This window comes from Ornithorhynchus anatinus, chromosome 7 (genome assembly GCF_004115215.2).
Source record: "Ornithorhynchus anatinus isolate Pmale09 chromosome 7, mOrnAna1.pri.v4, whole genome shotgun sequence".
Taxonomy (NCBI): domain Eukaryota; kingdom Metazoa; phylum Chordata; class Mammalia; order Monotremata; family Ornithorhynchidae; genus Ornithorhynchus; species Ornithorhynchus anatinus.
In genome coordinates this window covers 3469134-3489961 of record NC_041734.1, presented here as the reverse complement: position 1 = coordinate 3489961, position 20828 = coordinate 3469134, and the positions used below count along the sequence as shown (strand labels likewise).

Genomic DNA, 20828 nt, shown 5'->3' with positions numbered 1-20828 from the left:
GTCTTTGTCCAACCGATTAGCTTGTATCTACTCCAGCGCTTAGCACAGTACCTGGCACAAAGTAAGGGTTTAACAAATACCATTTAAAAAAAAAAATGAGGTAGGCGGGGTCAAGCTGATTCAGTGCTCTAAAGCCGATAGTAAGGAGTTTCTTTTTGGCAGCTTAAACTCGGTTGGATTTGATATACCTAGGTTCTAATCCCGGCTCTACCGCTAGTCAGTGGTGTGACCTTGGGCATGTCACTTAACTTCTCTGTGCCTCAGTTCCCTCATCTGAAAAATGGGGATGAAGACTGTGCGCCCTACGTGGGACAACCTGATTACCTTGTATCTACCCCAGTGCTTACAACAGTGCTTGGCACATAGTAAGCACTTAACGAATACCAACATTATTATTCAGTAGTATTTATTGAGCGCTTACTATGTGCAGAGCACTATACTAAGCACTTGGAATGTACAATTCGGCAACAGATAGAGACAATCCCTGCCCACTGATGGGCTTACAGTCTAACTGGGGGAGAGAGACAGACAAAAACAATAGCAATAAATAGAATCAAGGGGATGTACATCTCATTAACAAAATAAATAGGGTAATAAAAATATATACAAATGAGCGGACGAGCCCAGTGCTGAGGGGAGGGGAAGGGAGAGGGGGAAGAGCAGAGGGAAAGGGGGGGAAAAGGGGGCTTAGCTGAGGGGAGGTGAAGGTGGGGGGGCAGAGAGGCAGCAGAGGGAGCAGAGGGAAAAGGGGAAGCTCAGTCTGGGAAGGTCTCTTGGAGGAGGTGAGCTCTCAGTAGGGCTTTGAAGAGGGGAAGATAATTAGCTTGGCGGATGTGAGGAGGGAGGGCATTCCAGGACATCCTGGCAGGCCTCCAAATAGCCCCAGGCACTGGGGCCTACAGGTTTCAACCCTCCCAGAGAATTGGCAGGGCCGAAAGTGAAAATTGACCTGTACTCGAACGGGGGTCAGGGCCAAGGCACTTAAAGGTGGCCTGGTGAAACTGGGCGAAGCGCGTGACTGAGAATGGGGGTGGAGAAGCAAGGCATTTCAAACCATGGTGGCAATAGCAGTGAGGCTCCAGCTCAACCTACCGCCCACTGAGGACGAGAGGAATACACAGGTCCCTGAAATGGGTCAGAGGCTGTGCTATTATTATATGCCAGTTAGGTAAAGAATCCCGCTTTACTTTGTGCATTATAGTTTTCTTTCTTGTTTCTCTTATTTTTAAAATGTTCTTGCCCATTCCATTCCTAGCTAATAAACTGAAGTCTACTGTTGGGATTGGGGGAAATCTAGTATTTGAACCGACGCGTCCCTGTAATCAACACTTCCGTGCAGATCCTCCGACCTCAGGTCTCAGGACTGAGGCTCCCCCGCGTTCCCAACGGAGACTCCATTATCACATCTCAGCAATACATTCCGTGACTCACCAGCGTTTCGAAAAGTTTTATAACCCTACAAGAAGTAGCTGACAGTAGCAGTTTAATTTGGATATTGCGGCCTAGGGCACAGTGCCATGAATTCATAGGGAATTTTCTGGACACCTCGGTCAATACTACCGCACTTAGAAGGAGTGGTGATTTGCCCCCAGAATGATTGAAATGTATATTTGAGACTTGGAGTCTAGTTTTTTGGGTTTTTAAAAAATCTGCTCATATGCAGACATCAGAATGTAACAGGCAGAAAAGGAAAGAATGGCAATTTTTTTCACTTGCTTGATATGTTTGCTCCCTTACATATTTAATATAGCCAATGGAATTTAATCTTATTTAATTCGTTTTTTTCTTTTTTATATTCCAAATTCTTTAGGAAAAAATTTTTAGTAATTAGAAAATTAATCAAATGTTACCATGCTAGAATTTTAAATTGACATGGTGCTTCATTCAAGTAAAAATGTAGTAAATTTTAAAGCATTATTGTCAACCATTCTTCGAAACCCTTTTTTGTTGTACTAAATGTTATATATTGTCTGCTAATATTCTAGTATTGCAGTAAAAAAACAAAACATGGAAATGGATGTTTCCTGAGAGTTTAGATGTGAGAATTTCTTAGACGTAAGAGCTTCCACTAATAGTTTCTACACAGGATAGCATGTAGCCATGAGAAAAAATGGTGTGTTTTATTTTCTTGGCATGTTAAAACTAGGGTGGTTGAATCTTAGCCAGTGCAGTAGAGAAAACATTTGACATTTTCCTCAATCATCTAACTGTATTTTTTTCTCCCTAGAGGCGAAGAGTAGGATACTTTTGGCCCTCCTTGAATATTCAGGTAATGAGAATTTCTGGAAATGAATATCTGACAGTCATCTCCGTTGTCATGAAATACAGTGGAACCTTGCAAGCCCTATAGAAAACCTTTCGTATAAAGAAGCAGTGAGGTCTGGTGGAAAGAGCATGGGCCTGGGAGTCAGAGGACCTGGGTTCTAATCTCTGCTCCACCAGTTACCTGCTGTGTGACCTTGGGCCAGTCCCTTAACTTCTCTGGGCCTCGGTTACCTCATCTGTTAAATGGGGATTCAGTATCTGTTCTCCTTCCTTCTCAGACTGTGAGCCCATTGTTGGAGAGGGATGGTGTGCAAATATTAACTTGAATCAACCCCAGCCCTAAGAACAGTGCTCGACACATAGTAAGCGTTTAACGGATGCCGTAATTATTATTACAGTGCCATTCTTGGATGTCATATCTTATGAAATCCTAATGTCTGATGCATTGTTTCAGGTAGAAATACGGGATCGGGCTTCTCAGGCCTGAGTTGTATAGCTAACTCATCCGATTTCATAAGAAGTGTTACGGGAGAGTGAACCTCACTCGCCCGTAAAATTCCTGCAGGAACTCAGTGTCACATTAGCTTGCCCAACTCACTCTAGGAGACTCGAGAACATTGGGTCCTAAGTGCTTCCAGGTCAGAAGTAACCCAGAACCCCAAACGTTATGAGATGACGCCTTGAAAACGATGCAGAAGGAGGAGATTGAGAGAGCACGGCAGAAGGGTTGTTGGGGCAGGGAGGCGAAAGCAAAGATATGACTTGACATATGGACTTAACTTCCCAGAGGTGGGCTGCAGTGAAGCACTGTGGCCTAGTGGAAAAAGCCTGGGAGTCAGAGGACCTGAGTTCTAATCCTGCCTCTGTCACCTGCCTGCCTGCCTTGGACAAGGCACTTCGCTTCTCTGTCCCTCAGTTTCCTCAACTGAAAAATGGGTATTTAATACCAGTTCTCACTCTTAGATTGTGAGCCCCAGTTGGGACAGGTATGGCGTCCAACCTTATTAACTTGAATCTACCCCAGGGATTAGAACAGTGCTTGGCACATACTAATTTTGATTCTTGTTAAGTGCTTACTATTATAATTATTAGGCATGAACCAGATAGTTTCGGTTCCTCTGCAGCTTCAATTTCCAGTGGGTGTCAAGCTAAAATAACACCCATTTTCGGTTGGACAGCAACAGAGCCGGAGACTCTAGTATCAAAATGCTTTTTGCAGTAGAAGCCTTCCCTTGTCTCTAGGGCATTGGGAGGATGAAGAATGGATGCTGCACTGTGGAGGAGTCCTGCTGATAACAAAACTATAGAAAGAGCGGCATTAGGGGTGATGAAATGCCAAAATGAAGCTAAAGCCATTTGTATGTGCATATTCCTCCTTGCAGTAATTGTCGCTATTTGACAATTATCACTAATCTGAAAAAAAGAAAGCCGCATGAAAAAATTGGCTTAGTTGGATGGGGAACCAGCTGCTATATTTTTGGCTCTGTTTCCCTTTTTGTGTCTGGAAGAGAAAGCAGAAGCTTTGGCCGAAGGCAGGTGGTGAACAGTTATGTCAAGTAGCGTGAAGGGGAAGGTATGAGGAGATGGAGAGCGAATTGACCACTCCCCTGTTGAAGGGGAAGAGGATCAAACCTGCAGTTGTCTGCCTCATTCACTTGATGAACAGGGACCCCAGAAATCAAGGACACCGGGGCCCAGCCCCAATTTTGTCAGGGTGACTGAGGGGCAGGGAAGTGGGATCGAATTATCCATCTCCTCTTTTCCTCCTTCCTTATGCACCCTCAGACTTCCAAGATGCCCAGTGTGGGTTTCTGAGATGTAAGTAAGTAGAGAGCTAGGTCAGGAATTCAACCTTTGGGAGGGGCCGGTAGGGGTGGAGTCACAGCTGGGATTGCTCCAGGGACCCCACATTCAAGATCATCCTCCTCATCCCCTATCTACTAACAGACTTTCTGGGAAGGGGGTGCAGGGATCGGGAGTGTGGGGTCACAGGCGGGAGATGGGCCATGAAACCGACTCTCGCAAAAGGTCTGGGGTGCCCTCAGATGTCACCACGGGTTGAACTGGAAGCCGATTCAGCTGTCAATCTATCAATCTATTATATTACGATTATTGAGCACTTACTGTTCCTTCATCCATCCAGCTGTATTTATTGAGCACTTATTCCTTGCAAAGCACTGTACTAAGCACTTGGGAGAGTACAGTATAACAACAGACACATTCCCTGCCCACAATCAGTCAGTAATATTTATCGAGCGCCTGTGTTCGGAGCAGTACAAAATTGTATTTGCCCATCTTAACCAAAGGGTTTCAGTTGAGTTGGTATTAAAAAGCCAGTTGGGTTGTAGTGAAAACAGAAGAGTCAGAATTTCATAGGGTAACTGCTAAATGGAATTATAAAATAGATTAAGAAGTGCTATTAAATCATTTTCCTTCATTGTCTTCAACGGTGGATGTTTTTAAGCAGCAACTTTCACAATATGTCTCCAGGCTATTTTAAACCTGCCTTGAACCCCTGCCTCCCTGTGTTAGCACAGAAATAAAATTGTGAGTGTGAGTTATTAGTTAATATTTTCTGATGAACTACCTTTTCGGGGCCTTCTATAAAGCATCTAACATATGCTGTTCCAAATCGCAGATAGCGAGATCCAGCTCAGAAGAGACATGGTTTTCTGCCAGAGTCTAGTGGCCACAGTCTGCGCCTTTTCGGAGCAGCTTATGGCGGCCTTAAATCAAGTGTTTGACAACAGCAAAGAAAATGAAATGGAGACGCGGGAAGCGAGCAGGAGGTGGCTGGACCAAATCGCCACCGCGGGGGTCCTGCTGCACTTTCAGTCGCTGCTGTCACCCAATTTGGTAAGTGACTCTCGATTAAGCGATCAGCCGATTGTATTTATTGAGCGCTTACTGTGGGCAGAGCTTATTGAAGACACATCTCCTCCAAGAAGCCTTCTCTGATTAAACCCCCCTTTCCACGTCTCTCACTCCCTTCTGCGTTACCCTGACTTGCTACCTTTATTCATCCCCCCTCTCAACCCCACAGCACTTATGTACATATCTGCCATTTATTTCTATTAATGTCCGTCTCCCCCTCTAGACTGTAAGCTCGTTGTGGGCAGGGAATATGTCTTTATTTTTATTTTCTACTCTCCCAAATGCTTAGTACAGTGCTCTCAATAAATACCATTGAATGAATGAAGGAATGAGCTCTTTACTAAGTCTTGAGTGAGGACAGTATATCAATATAAAGACACATTCTCTGCCCACAATGAGCTTACAGTCTTTAGTGTGTAGAGGTGAGCCTCCCCGAAGGTGTGGGGTGAATGGGTGTTTATTTTCATTGCCATCATGACTTTACCAGGATGCATTCTTTTAAAACAAGAACTGATTCTTGAGAGGATTATGGTACTTGTTAAGCTCTTACTATGTGCCAAGCACTGTTCTAAGCCCTGGGGTAGATATAAAATAATCGGGTTGGGCACGGTACCTGGCCCACATGGGGCTCACAGCCTTAATCCCCATTTTCAGATGAGGTAACTGCAGCCCAGAGAAGTGAAGTGACTTGCCCAAGGTCACCCAGCAGACACGTGTCGGAGCTGGGATTAGAACCCAGGTCCTTCTGACTCCCAGGCCTGTGCTCTATCCACTAAGCCACGCTGCTTCTCCCAAAATGGGACTGTACTAGTAATCGTAAAATTAATAATTATAGTATCTGTTAAACTGCTCCCTGTACATCAAGCACTGTTCTAAGCACTGGGGATCATACAAGATAATCAGGTCAGGCACAGTCCCAATCCTACACCGGGCTCATGGTCCAAATAAGAGGGAGAACAGGGATTGAATCCTTATTTTACAGATGAGGTAAGTGAGGCGTGAAGAAGTTAAATGACTGGCCCAAGGTCACACAGCAGGCAGGTGGTGCAGCTGGGAATAGGAGTGTTCAGGGTGCATAGGTTGTTTCTGGAGTCTCATTTATAGCCTGCCGCTCCTGACTGCTGAGCGTGCTTCTCTCTGCCGCCAATCAATGATTCCATCAGCTTGGCCTAGAAAGGGTCATTTGAACAAAGCAAACCCCCGCCGCCGATGGTGTTTCGCTCCCCGCCAAAGGCAGAAGACTCAGCATGCAGTAAAACCAGAGGGCTTGCGGAAATGGGTATTCCGGGACTGTACTTGTCAGGCCAATTCGGAAAACTTGCCCGGCAGTAGAACTTGGCAGTCTGCTTGGAATTTGCATGTGTTAACCGATTTTAAAATCCTCTTCTGCCTCAGTGTGGCCCTTCGCAACTGAGTTAACAGTGGAATTCACTTTGAGCGTCCATCTGCCACAGTGGGTACAGAATAACCGTCCTTAAATAGTTGAGAAATTACAGGATGGCAGATTTCATTAGTACTTAACCATTTGCGGAGGTTGAAACAACAGAAGAGAAACAGCAGAGAAGCGAGGTGGACGTGGTGTAGGGGATAGAGCATGGGCCTTGGAGTCAGAAGGTCATGAGTTGTAATCTCAGCTCCACCACATGTCTGCTGTGTGACCCAGGGCAAATCACTTCGCTTCTGTGGGCCTCAGTTACCTCATCTTTAAAATGGGAATTGAGACTGTGAGCCCTGTGTGGGACCCGGACTGTCCAACCGATTTGCTTGTATCACCCCAGTGCTTAGTACAGTGCCTGGCACATAGCAAGCACTTAACAAATACCACAATTATTTAAACAGCTTCATTCCATTTTAATGTTATCCAGTAGGCTAAAGGGAACTTTGCTTCCTTCTGAGCTCCCCTTTCCTGAATCGAGCCAATAGAAGGACTCCCGAAAGGAAATACTTCTAGTAGTTAAAAGCAAAACTCATGTAAAATTGAGGAAGCCACAAGAAACTCCCATGACCCTTGCAACATAGGAGAAACTTAATGAAGATTTTTTAAAAATCCAGAGGCTCCTGCATCTTTATAGTATTTGTTAAGCACTTAAAATGTGCCAGGCACTGTTCTAAGCCCTGGTGGAGATACAAGCTAATCAGATTGAACACAGTCCATGTCCCACATAGGATTTATAGTCTTAATCCCCATTTTACGTATGAGGTAACTGAGGCACAGAGAAGTGAAATGACTTGTCCAGTATCTGTAAATCAAGTCACTCTGTGACCCCAAATTCACTTGATTTGCAGATGCCGTTTCAGCTATAAATCTCTTATTATTCTACTACCCTTCCTGAGTGCCCCCTGCCCCCCTTTGCAGCTGCTAGGAGATTGCTACAGGCCACCTAGGATAGCAGTAAGATGGGGAAGCATTCCTGGGAGGTGGAAAGAACTCAAATTGCATTCCGTCAGTTGGGAAATGGTCTCTGGATCATTTACGAGGTGACTGGTTAGGGGGTCAGTGATTCCCTCTGCAGAGCCTTATTCCCACTAATTGGATCATCCTATGCAGACCAGCTAATTCCTAAACAGCCCTCTTTAATAGTTCCACTTCAGATGCCCCAGTGTAACAGAGGGTGGTCCAACCTTGACAGTGGTATGTTTTTGGAAACACAGTTCTACTCCAAGCTTTTATCCAGAAATGTCATAATAAGAAAGAGTTCACTTACTGTTTTACGTAGAAACCTTTCCTCGGCTCTCTCACAAGGCTAGTTTCATGGAGGCCAGCAATCTCTTCTGCTTCTTTGAATCATCAAGAGCACTGAACTTAGAATAAAGTACTTCAGGACATTCTTATTGCTTGTAGTTATGTATATGCTCTGTTTATTATGTAGCAGTTTCTAGAAAGAACCTCCATCAGCATTACTTTGCATTAATTGTGCTTGACAGACTCTACTATATTAGAAGGAAATGAGTTTTTCTGAATATTGGAGTTTTTTGATCCTCATGGATAAATCTCCCGAGGAAAAGTATGGTAGTGCTTGTAGAGAAGAACCAAAGGCCAATAGCCCAAAGCCCTGAGTTCTAGTCACAGGTACATAATTAACTGGGTGACCTTGGGCAAGTTACTTATTATCCCTGAAACTCTGCATGCATTTTCAAAATGAAATGTGATATCTGCCCCTTAATATCTCACAGGGATGTGGCAAGATAACATAATATGTGAAAGTGATTTGAGAATCAAAATGCTATATAGATTCCAGATGGCATTATAATCCCATTAGTGTAAATTTAATGGATCATAAATATACAGAGAGCATAATTTGCAAAGTGAAATGACATAAAACAATCAGTACTTTATTGAATTTTTAAAAAGAAAACATTTCCGCTGCCTATGATTTCCTAAAACTTTGTGGGAATTTTATCTCAAAATAGATAATCTACCTGATATAGAATGCTTCTTATGATTCTGCAGATTTGAATAGGCTGTAGTGCAAACCATTCTCCCATAAGATTATCCAACTTTGTTCCGCTTATCCGAACTATTAGGGACCCGGGTTGAAAGTAGTTTGGGAGGCTCTGACTCTTGGGTAATTGATTTTGCACCTCCACCTTGGAGGGGAGATTGTACAATATGCATATAGGAAACCAAGGAGTTATTCATGACCCTTAACTCCTTGAACTGCAATTAAAAATAAATGTGGTTAGTTGCTGAAGAGTCTAGCTGTAAAGTACATTGTGTAAAGCGAGTTAGCTGATAATTATATGGCTAGAAGATGGGGGATATGAATCTCTTGTCACTTTGAGGTGCTAGGTTGTTTTCCATGCTGCTTTTTTTGTAAGACTGTAGTCTGTTAAAATAGTCTCTAACTTTGGGATTTTTTTTTCTCATTTTCAGACTGACGAACAAGCCATGTTAGAAGACACCCTGGTTGCCTTGTTTGACCTGGAAAAAGTTTCTTTTTATTTTAGACCATCAGAACAAGAGCCATTAGTTGCAAGTAAGCACCACGGGTGTTTTATGGGCTTCCTGTTACTGTTGTAGAGTGCAGTAGTGTTGTATTGATCTGTAATTCTTCCGTGAAATCACCTGGGTTTCACAACAAATTGAACTGTTGAACATTAACCATGAAAGCTGGAGAAATCTGGGCAGGTATCCTGCCTTTATGAGGTTAGGTAGGACTGAGGAGGAGATTGAGAGGGCGAGGAGGAAATTGGGAAGGGAAGGAGGGAAGGCAATTGAGATCCTCGTAACTCTGGGAAAAGCTACAAAAATCTCTCTATGGCACGTGCAGTCCTCAGGAAAACAGAGTTGTCCACCCCAACCACTCCCACAGGTTATGTTTTGTGGATAGAGGGTGCAGATACATCATCTTTCCGCAACCCTATGACTGGGTCTTTGTGGAATTTTGGGACATTAGAGATGATGAAAGTCCATAGAAGATTCCAAAGTTTCATTTTAGTCATTGGCATCATCACAGGAAGGATGAATTGTACTGAGGAGAATGTGAAAACAACCTTCTCTGGTGTTCCAGAGGTCATCAAAAGCATCATTTGGTATGGGCTCAGACCACTCGGTATTGGAATAAATAATAAAAATCACTGCCCCCAAAATGAATATATCAGGAAAGTGTCAGTTTAGTGAAATGTTTGTAGAGAAATTCTGCATTTGAAACACAAATAATAACTCCTTTTAGGGGACAGATAGAGATGACAGTGGATTTTTTGCCAAATAACTGCATCAGCAAGTAAAGCAAAAATGAAAACAGTGTCAAGGAGGAAAAGAAGAAAAGTACATGTATTATACTTTCCCAAGCCTTTAGCAGAGTGTCCTGTGCACAGTAGTTGCTCAGTAAATACTACTCATTGATTGACTCATACTCAAGAGCCTTTGCTTAATGAGAAAGGGATGCTCAGTCAATGAATCAATCGTTGGTATTTACTGAGCACTCACTGTGTGCAGAGCATTGCACTAAAGCATGCCAGATTGTTTCCGTGATGAGCTTTCCCTTATTGGGAAGTTGTGTGTTTCCTCAGGGGTTAATAATTTTGAATTCCTATCTGATTAGCTTTGCTCTCTATGAGCATTGTAGTACTTTCTAGACAGGCAGATAGTCCCTGGTTAATGTTAAAAAAAATTAACAGTATATTACCTTGAATTCCTCTTTCATAGTATCTGATGCCTGCTAACCTGGAAGAAATGTGTCTCAAGTATATAAAAGAATATGTTGTTTAAAAAATTATTTTAACTAAATTAAAACACGGATTTTTCTGTCCAGGCAAATATTTGGTTTTATTTGTTATGAACTGAAAATGATTTTCCATTCATGTACACAACATAGACTTGAAACCATGTTATGAAGTGACTGAGAATTACTCCTATGGCATTTTGCTTTTATTAAGTTGTTTAGTCTCTGTAATTTGTCTTAAAGGTCATATTTGTCATAAAGGAAGTTTACTGCTTTCCAGTGTGGTAATGGGTGGAGACAAAAAGGAAAATATTCTTGGCTTAGTGTACAGGGAATCAGGCATGCAAAGGCCTTGCTATTTTGGTAATAAAAACTGCATGTGCAATTTCTTGCACACTCCTTGGAAAACACCACCCCAAGGAATCGTTCTGCTTGAAATGCTAGACATAGCTGCAGCAGGAGATGTACAAGAATCTTCACCATTATGAGTCTCAAGTTCTCATTCAGTTGAATGAAACATCTGGTGTGTAAAAGTATAAGGAAACTTCCTATTACGAAATTTTATATACAATACAGCAATAAATCTGTTGTCTCCGCTAATGAGCATCTGATTGAATACTGCTATACTCCAAACAGTCCGGCTGCCATACATATACTTTATTGCTATTGTTCTTGTCTGTCCGTCTCCCCCGATTAGACTGTAAGCCCGTCAAAGGGCAGGAACTGTCTCTATCTGTTACCGATTTGTATATTCCAAGCGCTTAGCACAGAACTCTGCACATAGTAAGTGCTCAATAAATACTATTGAATGAATATACTTGATCATCTCTATTTCACTTGACCCATATTCATTCATTAATTCAATGAATCATATTTATTGAGCACTTACTGTGTGCGGAGCACAGTACTGAGCACTTGCGAGAGTACAGTGCAACAGTTAACAGCCGCGTTCTTTCTAGTTCCTCTTCAAGGTTTCCTTTCTGTGGTTCTCAAAAGCGGAAGACCCTCTGGATCTCCCTGCTTTTAGTAATAGTATAACTTTAATTATCTTCTTGTAGATGTTCCTCTTACATATCAGGCGGAAGGGAGCCGTCAAGCCTTGAAAGTTTACTTCTACCTTGATAGTTTTCATTTTGAACAACTGCCTCAGAGATTAAAGAATGGAGGAGGGTTTAAAGTCCATCCAGTTCTCTTTGCTCAAGGTAAGGCATCTCTTATCACCTTCTTTTTGACACTCTTGGAGAAGGGCACATCCCTGAAAATTAATGGTATTTTTTGAGTGCTGATTGTTTACATGCACTGTACCAAACACTTGGGAGAGTGGAGTATGACAGATTTATGGCAATGTGGTTTGAGTCGTGGCTGTTCTTGCCGTCTTTGTTCCTCTGGCTGGTGGGCAGGTTCTGAACCCTGCAGGGTACGCAAGATGCGAAGAACTTGGGTAGGGTCTAGAGAAGAGCCGCAAAGTGATTTCTGATCTTGGGATAGGAAACAGTCCATCCAGTCTGGGGAGGGGGTCTCTGATCGTTCACCACCCACCATTTTCAGAGGGAACAGGTTCAGTTCATGGCAAGCAAGGTGAAGGTCAGCCATTTGGAACATTGCTTTATTTAGTTCATTATTTACAACACACTCCAAACTTGGGTGGTAAATGGTCCCTCTCTACATCCTCATTCGTTCGTTCAACCGTATTTATTGAGCGTTTACCGTATAAAGCACTGTACTAAGTGCTTGGGAGAGTACAATATAACAAAAGACACATTCCTGCCCGCAAGGAGCTCACAGTCTAGATCCTGCAGTTGAAAGCAAAAAAAAGAGGTTTCTTGCAAGAAGACCCTGGGTATCTATTTGTTCTGGCTCAAGAGAGCTGTAATAATAATAATAATAATGATTTTTGTTAAGGGCATACTGAGTGCCAGACACTGTACTAAGCACTGGGGTAGATACAAGCAGATTGGTTTGGACAAAGTCCCTGTCCCACGTGAGGCTCACAGTCTCAATTCCCATTTTACAGATGAGGTCACTGAGTCCCAGAGAAGTAAAGTGACTTGCCCAAGATCACAGCAGACAAGTGGCAGAGCAGGGATTAGAACCCATGGCCTTCTGACTCCAGGGCCTATGTTCTTCACTATGCCACGCTGCCTTGGTGATGAGACATTTTAGGTGCGATTCAAAGAATCGAGGCAGAAGGGCAGTTCATACTCTGGAGATTGGTGGCCAGAAGAGATAGAGGCAACAGAGGAGAGTCTTAGATGGGAACATACAGAAACCAGATTTTGGAAGAGTGTGAGAATTATGGAGAGAAACCCAACACGATTATAGTTCTGTAAAGAGAAACACTGAAGAAAGGTGAGAGGGAGGCAAGCAGAGATCTTGGAAAGGAAACCGAGGTTGTAGACCAGGAGAAAGAAATGGTGGTGCCCGTTGCCATTTAATATCTTTTCTCTTTGGGATGATTGTAAAAGAGTTACTTTATTTTTATTGAGTACCCCGATGACCTCTCTTGCATAAAAAACAGTGTAGTTTTCATACTGGGGAACAAATGTAAACAGAAAACAAAGGGAAGGAGGCAAGAAAAGTCATCTTAATGGTAGAAAACTGCCATTTTAGAGGCATTCCCCCCAACATGCACTAGTAAAGTTATAAATGGATCCTTTACTTAAGCATGTATTTGGGAAAGTAAAAACTCATTTAGAAGCAATAGTCCTAAGCACTGTTTGAGAGTTCTTGGTAAATTAATTAGAGGTCTTAGCTAAATTAGGAGAAAGGAGAGGAAACATTTCAGCTGATGAGGTCCCTGAGTTTAAAAAAGGGAGAGCCTGGGAAAACCTTTGTTATCTTAAAGTGCTTCTGATAATAAAGGCTGACTGTTTCAGCTACTTGCAGAATGCTTGAGAGTCAGTAGGTGTCTTTAGTATGCATTAGATGGTTTTGAGCCCTGAGAGGTAATACTGGGACCTTCATAGAGATTACCATCCAGTAATTGAAAGAGGCGATTTGGAATGGAAAAGATTTCCAACTGAAGACAGGCTCCAGGATACAAATTTATTTCCAGCTTTTTCAGTATTTGAACTCAGTTGGCCTTTAAAAAAAAATCCTGTATCCCACTAAAAAGACAGAGATGAAAAAGACCTTCTCCTTTGGCATAACTGCCTGAAGCTGTAATCTCCTGAGGCACCATAAGTCCACAACTTTCTTCTCCTTTCCTCTCTTCATTCAGTCCCAGCTGCTTTGGCCAGTCAGTCAGTTAGCCAGTCATATTTATTGAGCACTTACTGTGAGCAGAGCACTCTATTAAGTACTCGGAAGAGTACAATATAACAGTAAACACGCACAGTCCCTGCTCACAATGAGCATACAGTCTAGAGGGAGGACATGCCAGTCAAAGTGGATGATTTTGCAGTAATTCCGTGGTTCAGGTGTCTCTCCTCACAACCAATTCTGGTAATTCAGACCGAAAGGACTCTGGCTGCTGAAATTGCCGAAATGCAGCAACAAATTGGCCTCCCCGAACTGTTTAATACTAATTGTGGCAATTAAGTGCTTTCTAGGGCTAAACGCTGGGGTGGATACAAAGTTATATCAGTTCCCATTCCACCAGAGGCTTTACAGTCTTTCGTATCCCCGTTTTACAGGTGAGACCCAGAGAGGTTGTGACTTGCCAAGGTCACACAGCGTGCCAGGGACAGAGATGGCACTACTACATGAGTTTCTTACCTACCAGTCCTCGACTCTCTCCAGTGGGCCATCTCACTTCCGTGGCTCTACAAGTTGTTTTGGGCATTATTACCATTAGAGTTGGTTTTATTTGGGAGTCGAGAGCTTTTCATTACTCTAGAGTGGAGGGTTAACACCAACGCTGTGATGTTTTAAGAGGTTGAAACCCTGTAATTATGAAGTGTTTAAATTAATTAGCAGAAGTTGCAAGCTTATTGTAGATAAAGCTTGGTCTGTTTGGAAATAGCATGGGTCTGGGAGTCAGAAGGACCTGGGTTCTAATCCAAGACCCGCCTCTTATCTTTTGTGTGATCTTTGGCAAATCATTTAACTTCTGTGGACCTCAGTTACCTCATCTGTAAAATGGGGATTAAGACCGTGAGCCCTATGTGGGACATGGGCTATATCCAACCCGGTTATCTTGTACCTACCCTGGCACTTAGTACAGTGCCTGGCACATAATAAGCACTTAACAAATGCCATTAAAAAAAAATCTGGACCCCCACATCCAAGGAAGAAATGAAGTCACCTTAAGGTTGTACCAATTCCTATTTATTTTTTCATAGCAGTTCAGCTGCTTGTCAGCTGTGTGACTTTGGGCAAGTCACTTAACTTCTCTGTGCTTGTGTTCCCTCATCTGTAAAATGGGCATTAAGACTGTGAGCCCCACATGGGACAACCTGATCTCCTTGTATCCCCCCCCCAGCGCTTAGAACAGTGCTTTGCACATAGTAAGCGCTTAACAAATACCATCATCATCATCATTATTATATTTGGCTATAAACGGCAATATGGCATACTGGATAGAGCACGGGACCTGAGAGTAACAAGTTCATGGGTTCTAATCCTGGCTCCACCACTTGTCTGCTGTGTGACCCTGGGCAAGTCGCTTCACTTCTCTGTGCCTCAGTTCCCTCATCTGTAAAATGGGGATGAACACTGTGAGCCTCACGTGGGACAACCTGATTACCCTGTATCTCCCCCAGTGCTTAGAACAGTGCTCTGCACATAGTAAGTGCTTAACAAATACCAAAAAAAACAAAAAAAGTGCCACAAAAATTCAGTCTTCCAAAGTGTTCAGTGAGCAGAGAGCTGCCTAATGATGATTAAAAATATTAATTTATTGAACTTTCTGTTTGGAAATCATATCTTCTAAACTATAAACTCGAGTGCAGGGATTGTGTCTTTTACCACTATTGTAGTCTTCCAAGTGCTTAATATAGCGACATGGACACAGGAGGCATTGATAACTACCATTGATTGATGAATCACAATAGGGTTATTAAATGCCTTTCCAAAGGGTGCTGCTTTTTAATTAGGCCTTTTTCAGAAATCACAGTTCACTTGCCCTCTAAATATTTAATTTCCATAAATTGGAAATACACCCCGGCAGTAATATGTAACAGTCCTAGGTCTTTTCTACTGAGGCACTGTCTATTTTGGGAACTACCTTCAAGTGTTTAGAAGGCAAATTCAGTCATCGTAATGTATTACCTTTTACAAAGATGCTCAATTACCAACTCGCAGAGTACTCCAGGGAACCCTCAGTGTGCACGTTTGTGCACAGTGAATGAATTATTCAGTGAATGGTCATGGTAAGAACAGCAGGATCTATATTCAGTGTGTGACCGGGGCAGTGAATTTACAGGGCATCCCCTTCAGAATCCTTGGAAGAAGATGATTTTTCAGATTTGTTTTCCCCCCCCGGAGTGTTACTCTCAAAATTGTGTGTGAACAACATTATGAAAGTCACAGTGTCTCCAAATTTGAAGTCCTCAAATAATGCCTAAAAATGTGATTGGTTTTTCAGTTCCGGACTCGCGCGTATGGCCTTTTTTCCCCTCACGATTGGGTTTTCTTTTCCTCCCAACCCTCGATTCAATGAGAGATTTGTTGAGTAAATTTACAGATGACCTCAGGCACCCTAAGAGAAAACTGAAGTGGACTAGAAGTGCAAATGTTTCAAATGCATTTCTAAGCTTCCACCTTGTACTAAGTGCTTTGTACAGTGCTTTTCACACAGTAAGCACCCAGTAAATATAATTGAATGAACTTCATGTGTGAGCTGGTCTCCTAAACTCATTAATCCTATGTCCCTCAAGACCTGAATTTTCAGGCAGGAGCCAATAGCCCCAAAAGGGAGGCTTCCTTGGCTATTGGCTCTGTGAAGCCTCCCTCCTTCACCACCAGCCCTAAAATTTTTGCCTTCATTTGCCCCCTCCCAAGTGAAAAGTTGGCATTATAGTTGAATTAATTAATGAGAGAAAGCTCCATCTTCTCACTGATTCCATATTACTGTTTAGAGAACGCAAAATCCTGAAGAAAAGCATGCAAATACCAGAGAAAGATGAAATTGTCTTGATAACAGTAAGCTCCATTGCACATGCTATAGGTTTCCTTGTTGGAGAAGAGAAATTGGGTTGGAATATGTTAAGAAAGAGATTCAACAAGAAAGGAATAATGTGTAGTGGAGATAGAGCACTTCCCCAAGTGTAAGAGAATTGTTTCTGCAGGAATATTACCTCTTCCTGACTTGTATTATCTGAACTTTTATGTCAGGTCCGCATTTCTGGTTTGTTGTGCATTTAGTTTCCCTTCGTTATTTGTCCTTTGGAAACAGAAGGAAGATAAGTGAGATGTTGGTGAAAAAGAGGGGAGTGGAGAGTTTAATCCTCTTAAATTGGTTTAATATGGCACCAGGGTTGTAGAGCATCTGCACTGAAGGATTTCAGTCCACTAGTAATAATAATACTGATAATACTAGTTAACTGCATACTATGCCCTTGCACATTTCTAAGTGCAGGGGTAGATACAAGTTAATCAGGTTGGACACAATCCCTGTCCTAAATGGGGCTCACACTCTTATATTGCAATGCTGGGTGACCTTGGGCAAGTCACTTAACTTCTCTAGGCCTCAGTTACCTCAGCTGTAACCTGAGGATTAAGACTTTGAGCCCCCTGTAGGAGAGGGACCGTATCTATCCTGATTAGCTTGTATCTACCTCAGTGCTTAGTACAGTGCCTGGCACAGTGTAAGTGCTTAACAAATACCATGAAAAAAATAGGTTAATGGGTAAAGCACAGACCTGGGAGTCAGAAGGACGCCACCGCTTGTTTGCTGTGTGACTTTGGGAAAGTTACTTAAGCTCTCTGTGCCTGTTACCCTATCTGTAAAATGGGGATTAAGACTGTGAACGTGTGGGACAGGGGCTGTGTCCCACCCGATTTGCTAGTATCTACCCCAACGCTGAGAACAGTGCTTGACAGTGTTAACAAATACCATTAAAAAAAATTAAAGTAAGGACAAGCTTTCTTTCATGAACTCTGTAAGAATGGTTACATTATATTTTGGTACTACATTCATATTTTATGTTACATTTGGATTAGTGTTTAATCAATCAGTCATATCCATTGAGCACCTACTGTGTGCAGAGCACTGTACTAAGCAATCGGGAGGGTACAGTATAACAGAGTTGGTAGACATGTTACCTGCCGACAAGGAACTTACAGTGTAGAACGGGAGAAAGACTTTAAAATAAATTGCAGCTATTTTCAGGGTGGGGTGAATAAAGGGTATAAATCTAAGAGCAAAGGTAACACAGCAGGGAGAGGGAAAAGCAAAAATAAAGTTTTAGACAGGGAAGGCCTCTTGGAGGAGTTGTGATTTTAATAAGGCTCGGTGATCACCTAACTAATGAGGAGGCTTAAAAATAATTGAGATACACCATTGACTGGACATTTGAATGGTAACACAAAATATTTTGAAGGTCATCAGCTGTAAGAATTGTATTATGGATATATTTTCAGTTCGTCCCCTTCATAATTGGTAGTCATACTGTAGTCTATTGAAAGTGGCTAACTACTGTGAGTGTTTATTGCACTAACTGGAAAGAAATGAATAGTGAAGCAAATGCGTAAAAAGTTTTTACTCCTTCCCACAGCACTGGAGAGCATGGAAGGATATTATTACAGAGACAATGTTTCCGTGGAAGAATTTCAAGCCCAGATTAATGCTGCCTCTTTGGAAAAGGTGAAACAGTATAATCAGAAGCTCAGGTGGGTTATTTTAGACGTTTTCATTTGAAGCATACCTTTAACTTATAAACAAGTCCTTTTGAACCCAAAGGCTTTTCTGTAAAAATAGAGGACTAGGAAAACTCAGCAAGAAATTATCAGACATTTTATAGAACGGGAGTGTTTCATATATAATTCTAAAGCAGCCTACCTTCATTCCTAGGGAGGGAAGATTAGGGTCAATGTCTTATAATAATAATAATAATAGTGGTATTTAAGTGCTTACTATGTTCCAGTCACTGTACTAAGCATTGGGGTGGATACATGCAAATACACACAGCCTCAGGCCCATGTGGGGCTCACAGTCACAATCCCCATTTTACAGATGAGGTAACTGAGGCACAAAGAAGTGAACTGACTTGCCCAAGGACACTAGACAAGTCCTTTAGTAATTGTGATATTTGTTAATCCCTTACTTACAAGGGATTTGTTAATCCCTTGGAGAAGCAGCGTGGCTCAGTGGAAAGAGCATGGGCTTTGGAGTCAGGGCTCACGAGTTCGAATCCCAGCTCTGCCACTTGTCGGCTGTGTGACTGTGGGCAAGTCACTTAACTTCTCTGTGCCTCAGTTCCCTCATCTGTAAAATGGGGATCAAGACTGTGAGCCCCACGTGGGACAACCTGATTCCCCTATGTCTACCCCAACACTTAGAACAGTGCTCGGCACATAGTAAGCGCTTAACAAATACCAACATTATTATTATTATTATTACTTTGTGCCAAGCACTGTATAAAGCCCTTTGGTAGATCATCAGGCCAGTCAAAAGCCCTGTCCCACACGGGACTCACAGTTTAAACGTTCAAAGGGAAAATGGCACAAAGTGTGTTCTAGGTTGGGCTAACTACATTCTAAACTTTCTATCCCTAAATAGTTTATTTCCTCCAGCTGTCCCTTGTGAAAAATACCACTGGGGCAAGGAAAAGAGAAACAAGTACAAGCCAAGAAAAAGAGCATATTCAAAGGAAGAATATGCACTTATCTTCCAAAAGCTGTGTTTTTCATGAGTCTTCATTTACATACATGGTAAAAAAGTAAGCAGTATGGCCTAATGGAAAGAGCAAGGGTTTGGGAGTCAGAGGACTGGGCTCTAATCCCAGTTCCACCACTTGCCTGCTCTGTGACCTTGGTCAAGTCGCTTCACTTTTCAGTGCCTCAGTTTCCTCATCTGTAAAATGAGGATTAAATCCTACTCCTCCTATTTAGACAGTGAGCCCCACTTGGGACAAGGACTGTGTCCACCCTGATTAACTTGAATCTTGCCTAGCACTTAGAACAGTGTTTAACACATAGTAAGCGCTTGACAAATTAAATTATCAAAGGGCGTCCTCTTAGTCACTGGTGTCTGGGTTTTTTTAATCATCTGAGCTGTGAAGGATGTTTTTTTAGGAATAAGAGAAGAGATTATTCTTAGACTGGTAGCACACATTTCATGGGAGATAGTGTGTGATAGTAAGCCAAGGAGAGGAATGTGAGAGACGATGAGAATCAGACCTGCTCGTGAAAACTTGTGGGTGTTTCCAACTGTGAAAATCTCCGGGAGAGGTTGGAAAAAACCCTCCAGATTCAGCGTTTGTCACTGAATTTGTGCAAATCAGCGGCAATTTGATTTCAGTGGTGGAAGAGAAATGAGAAAGAAAATCGGAATGCCTGTTGCTACTAATGACAAGGGAAGGTATCGGGCAGGGTAGGAGTAACCCAAGACCCAGAATATGGCATTGCTCCACCACCTCGAAGAATTCCTGTTGTCCTCCAGCTGTTCTTTCCCACCTGCTCATACCCGTGGCTTAGCCACTAGCTGTGAGACTGCCAACAACAGCTTCTGAAAAACAGAAGCAGCATGGCCTAGTCAATAGAGCATGGGTCTGGGCATCTGAAGGACCTGTGTTCTAATCCTGGCTCCACCACGGGCCTGCTGTGTGACCTTGGGCAAGTCACTTCACTCTCTGTGCCTCAGTTACTTCAGCTGCGAAATGGGGTGTAAGACGGAGAGTGTGTCCAACCTGATTAGCGTGTGTCTACCCCAGCGCTCAGTACAGTGCCTGGCACATAGTAAATGCTTAACAAATACCATTTTAAAAAAATGTAGTTTCTTGGCCAAATGTCCATCGACACTGAATGGGACTGTCACAAATCTTGATCCTCTCAGAGATGATACATGCCACGTGGCTTGGCTCAAGTCTCACAAAGCAGGGTAGCCCCTTTTCCCCGCTTATCAGCTATCATTTTTCCTCATACATGGCCCAGAGGTTGAAATTTAAATGAGCCAATACCCCAGCGTGGGTTCCAAAACACTCTACCCCATCTCGCCATCCATATGGCAGCTATTTTTTCTTCTCCTATAGAATCGTCCCCTTTGACTCATAAGACTCATTTTTGCACCTCTTATTTGAGGCTGCTTCAAACACTTCATTTCAAGGTTGAAATATAAAGCTTTGGATTTTTGATGGGGAGAAAGGAAAATGACACCCAACCCAGTCAACTTCCCAGAGTGGGAAACAGCAAGAGAGAACAGATCTACCTCATCTTTATCCATTCCAACTTCGATCAGTTTTAAATTGTAGACATGTAGAAGAAGCCTCAAGTGGAGATTAGTGCATCAGGATGTTTAAGGAAGAGCTAAAAAATATGTATTTCAAATATATTTTATATCGTTCAGAAGCTGTTACTTTCAGAAATGATTTAGGTTGTGGCCTTTTTTTTCTGTCGAGAAATCTTCAGAAACTTGTAACATAC

At 42.5% G+C, this 20828-nt stretch overlaps 1 protein-coding gene across 2 annotated transcripts in view; it reads left to right on the top strand.

Moving 5' to 3' along the window:
* PREX2 (phosphatidylinositol-3,4,5-trisphosphate dependent Rac exchange factor 2) overlaps window positions 1–20828 on the top strand; it is a 190613-nt gene that overhangs the window by 132091 nt on the left and 37694 nt on the right. For both annotated transcript variants that reach the window (XM_001511236.4, XM_007666826.4), the window contains exons 31-35: window positions 2228–2269; window positions 4904–5121; window positions 9014–9116; window positions 11363–11506; window positions 17963–18077. In XM_001511236.4, the coding sequence (XP_001511286.1) occupies window positions 2228–2269; window positions 4904–5121; window positions 9014–9116; window positions 11363–11506; window positions 17963–18077 (622 nt within the window). The remainder of the gene's footprint in view (window positions 1–2227; window positions 2270–4903; window positions 5122–9013; window positions 9117–11362; window positions 11507–17962; window positions 18078–20828) is intronic.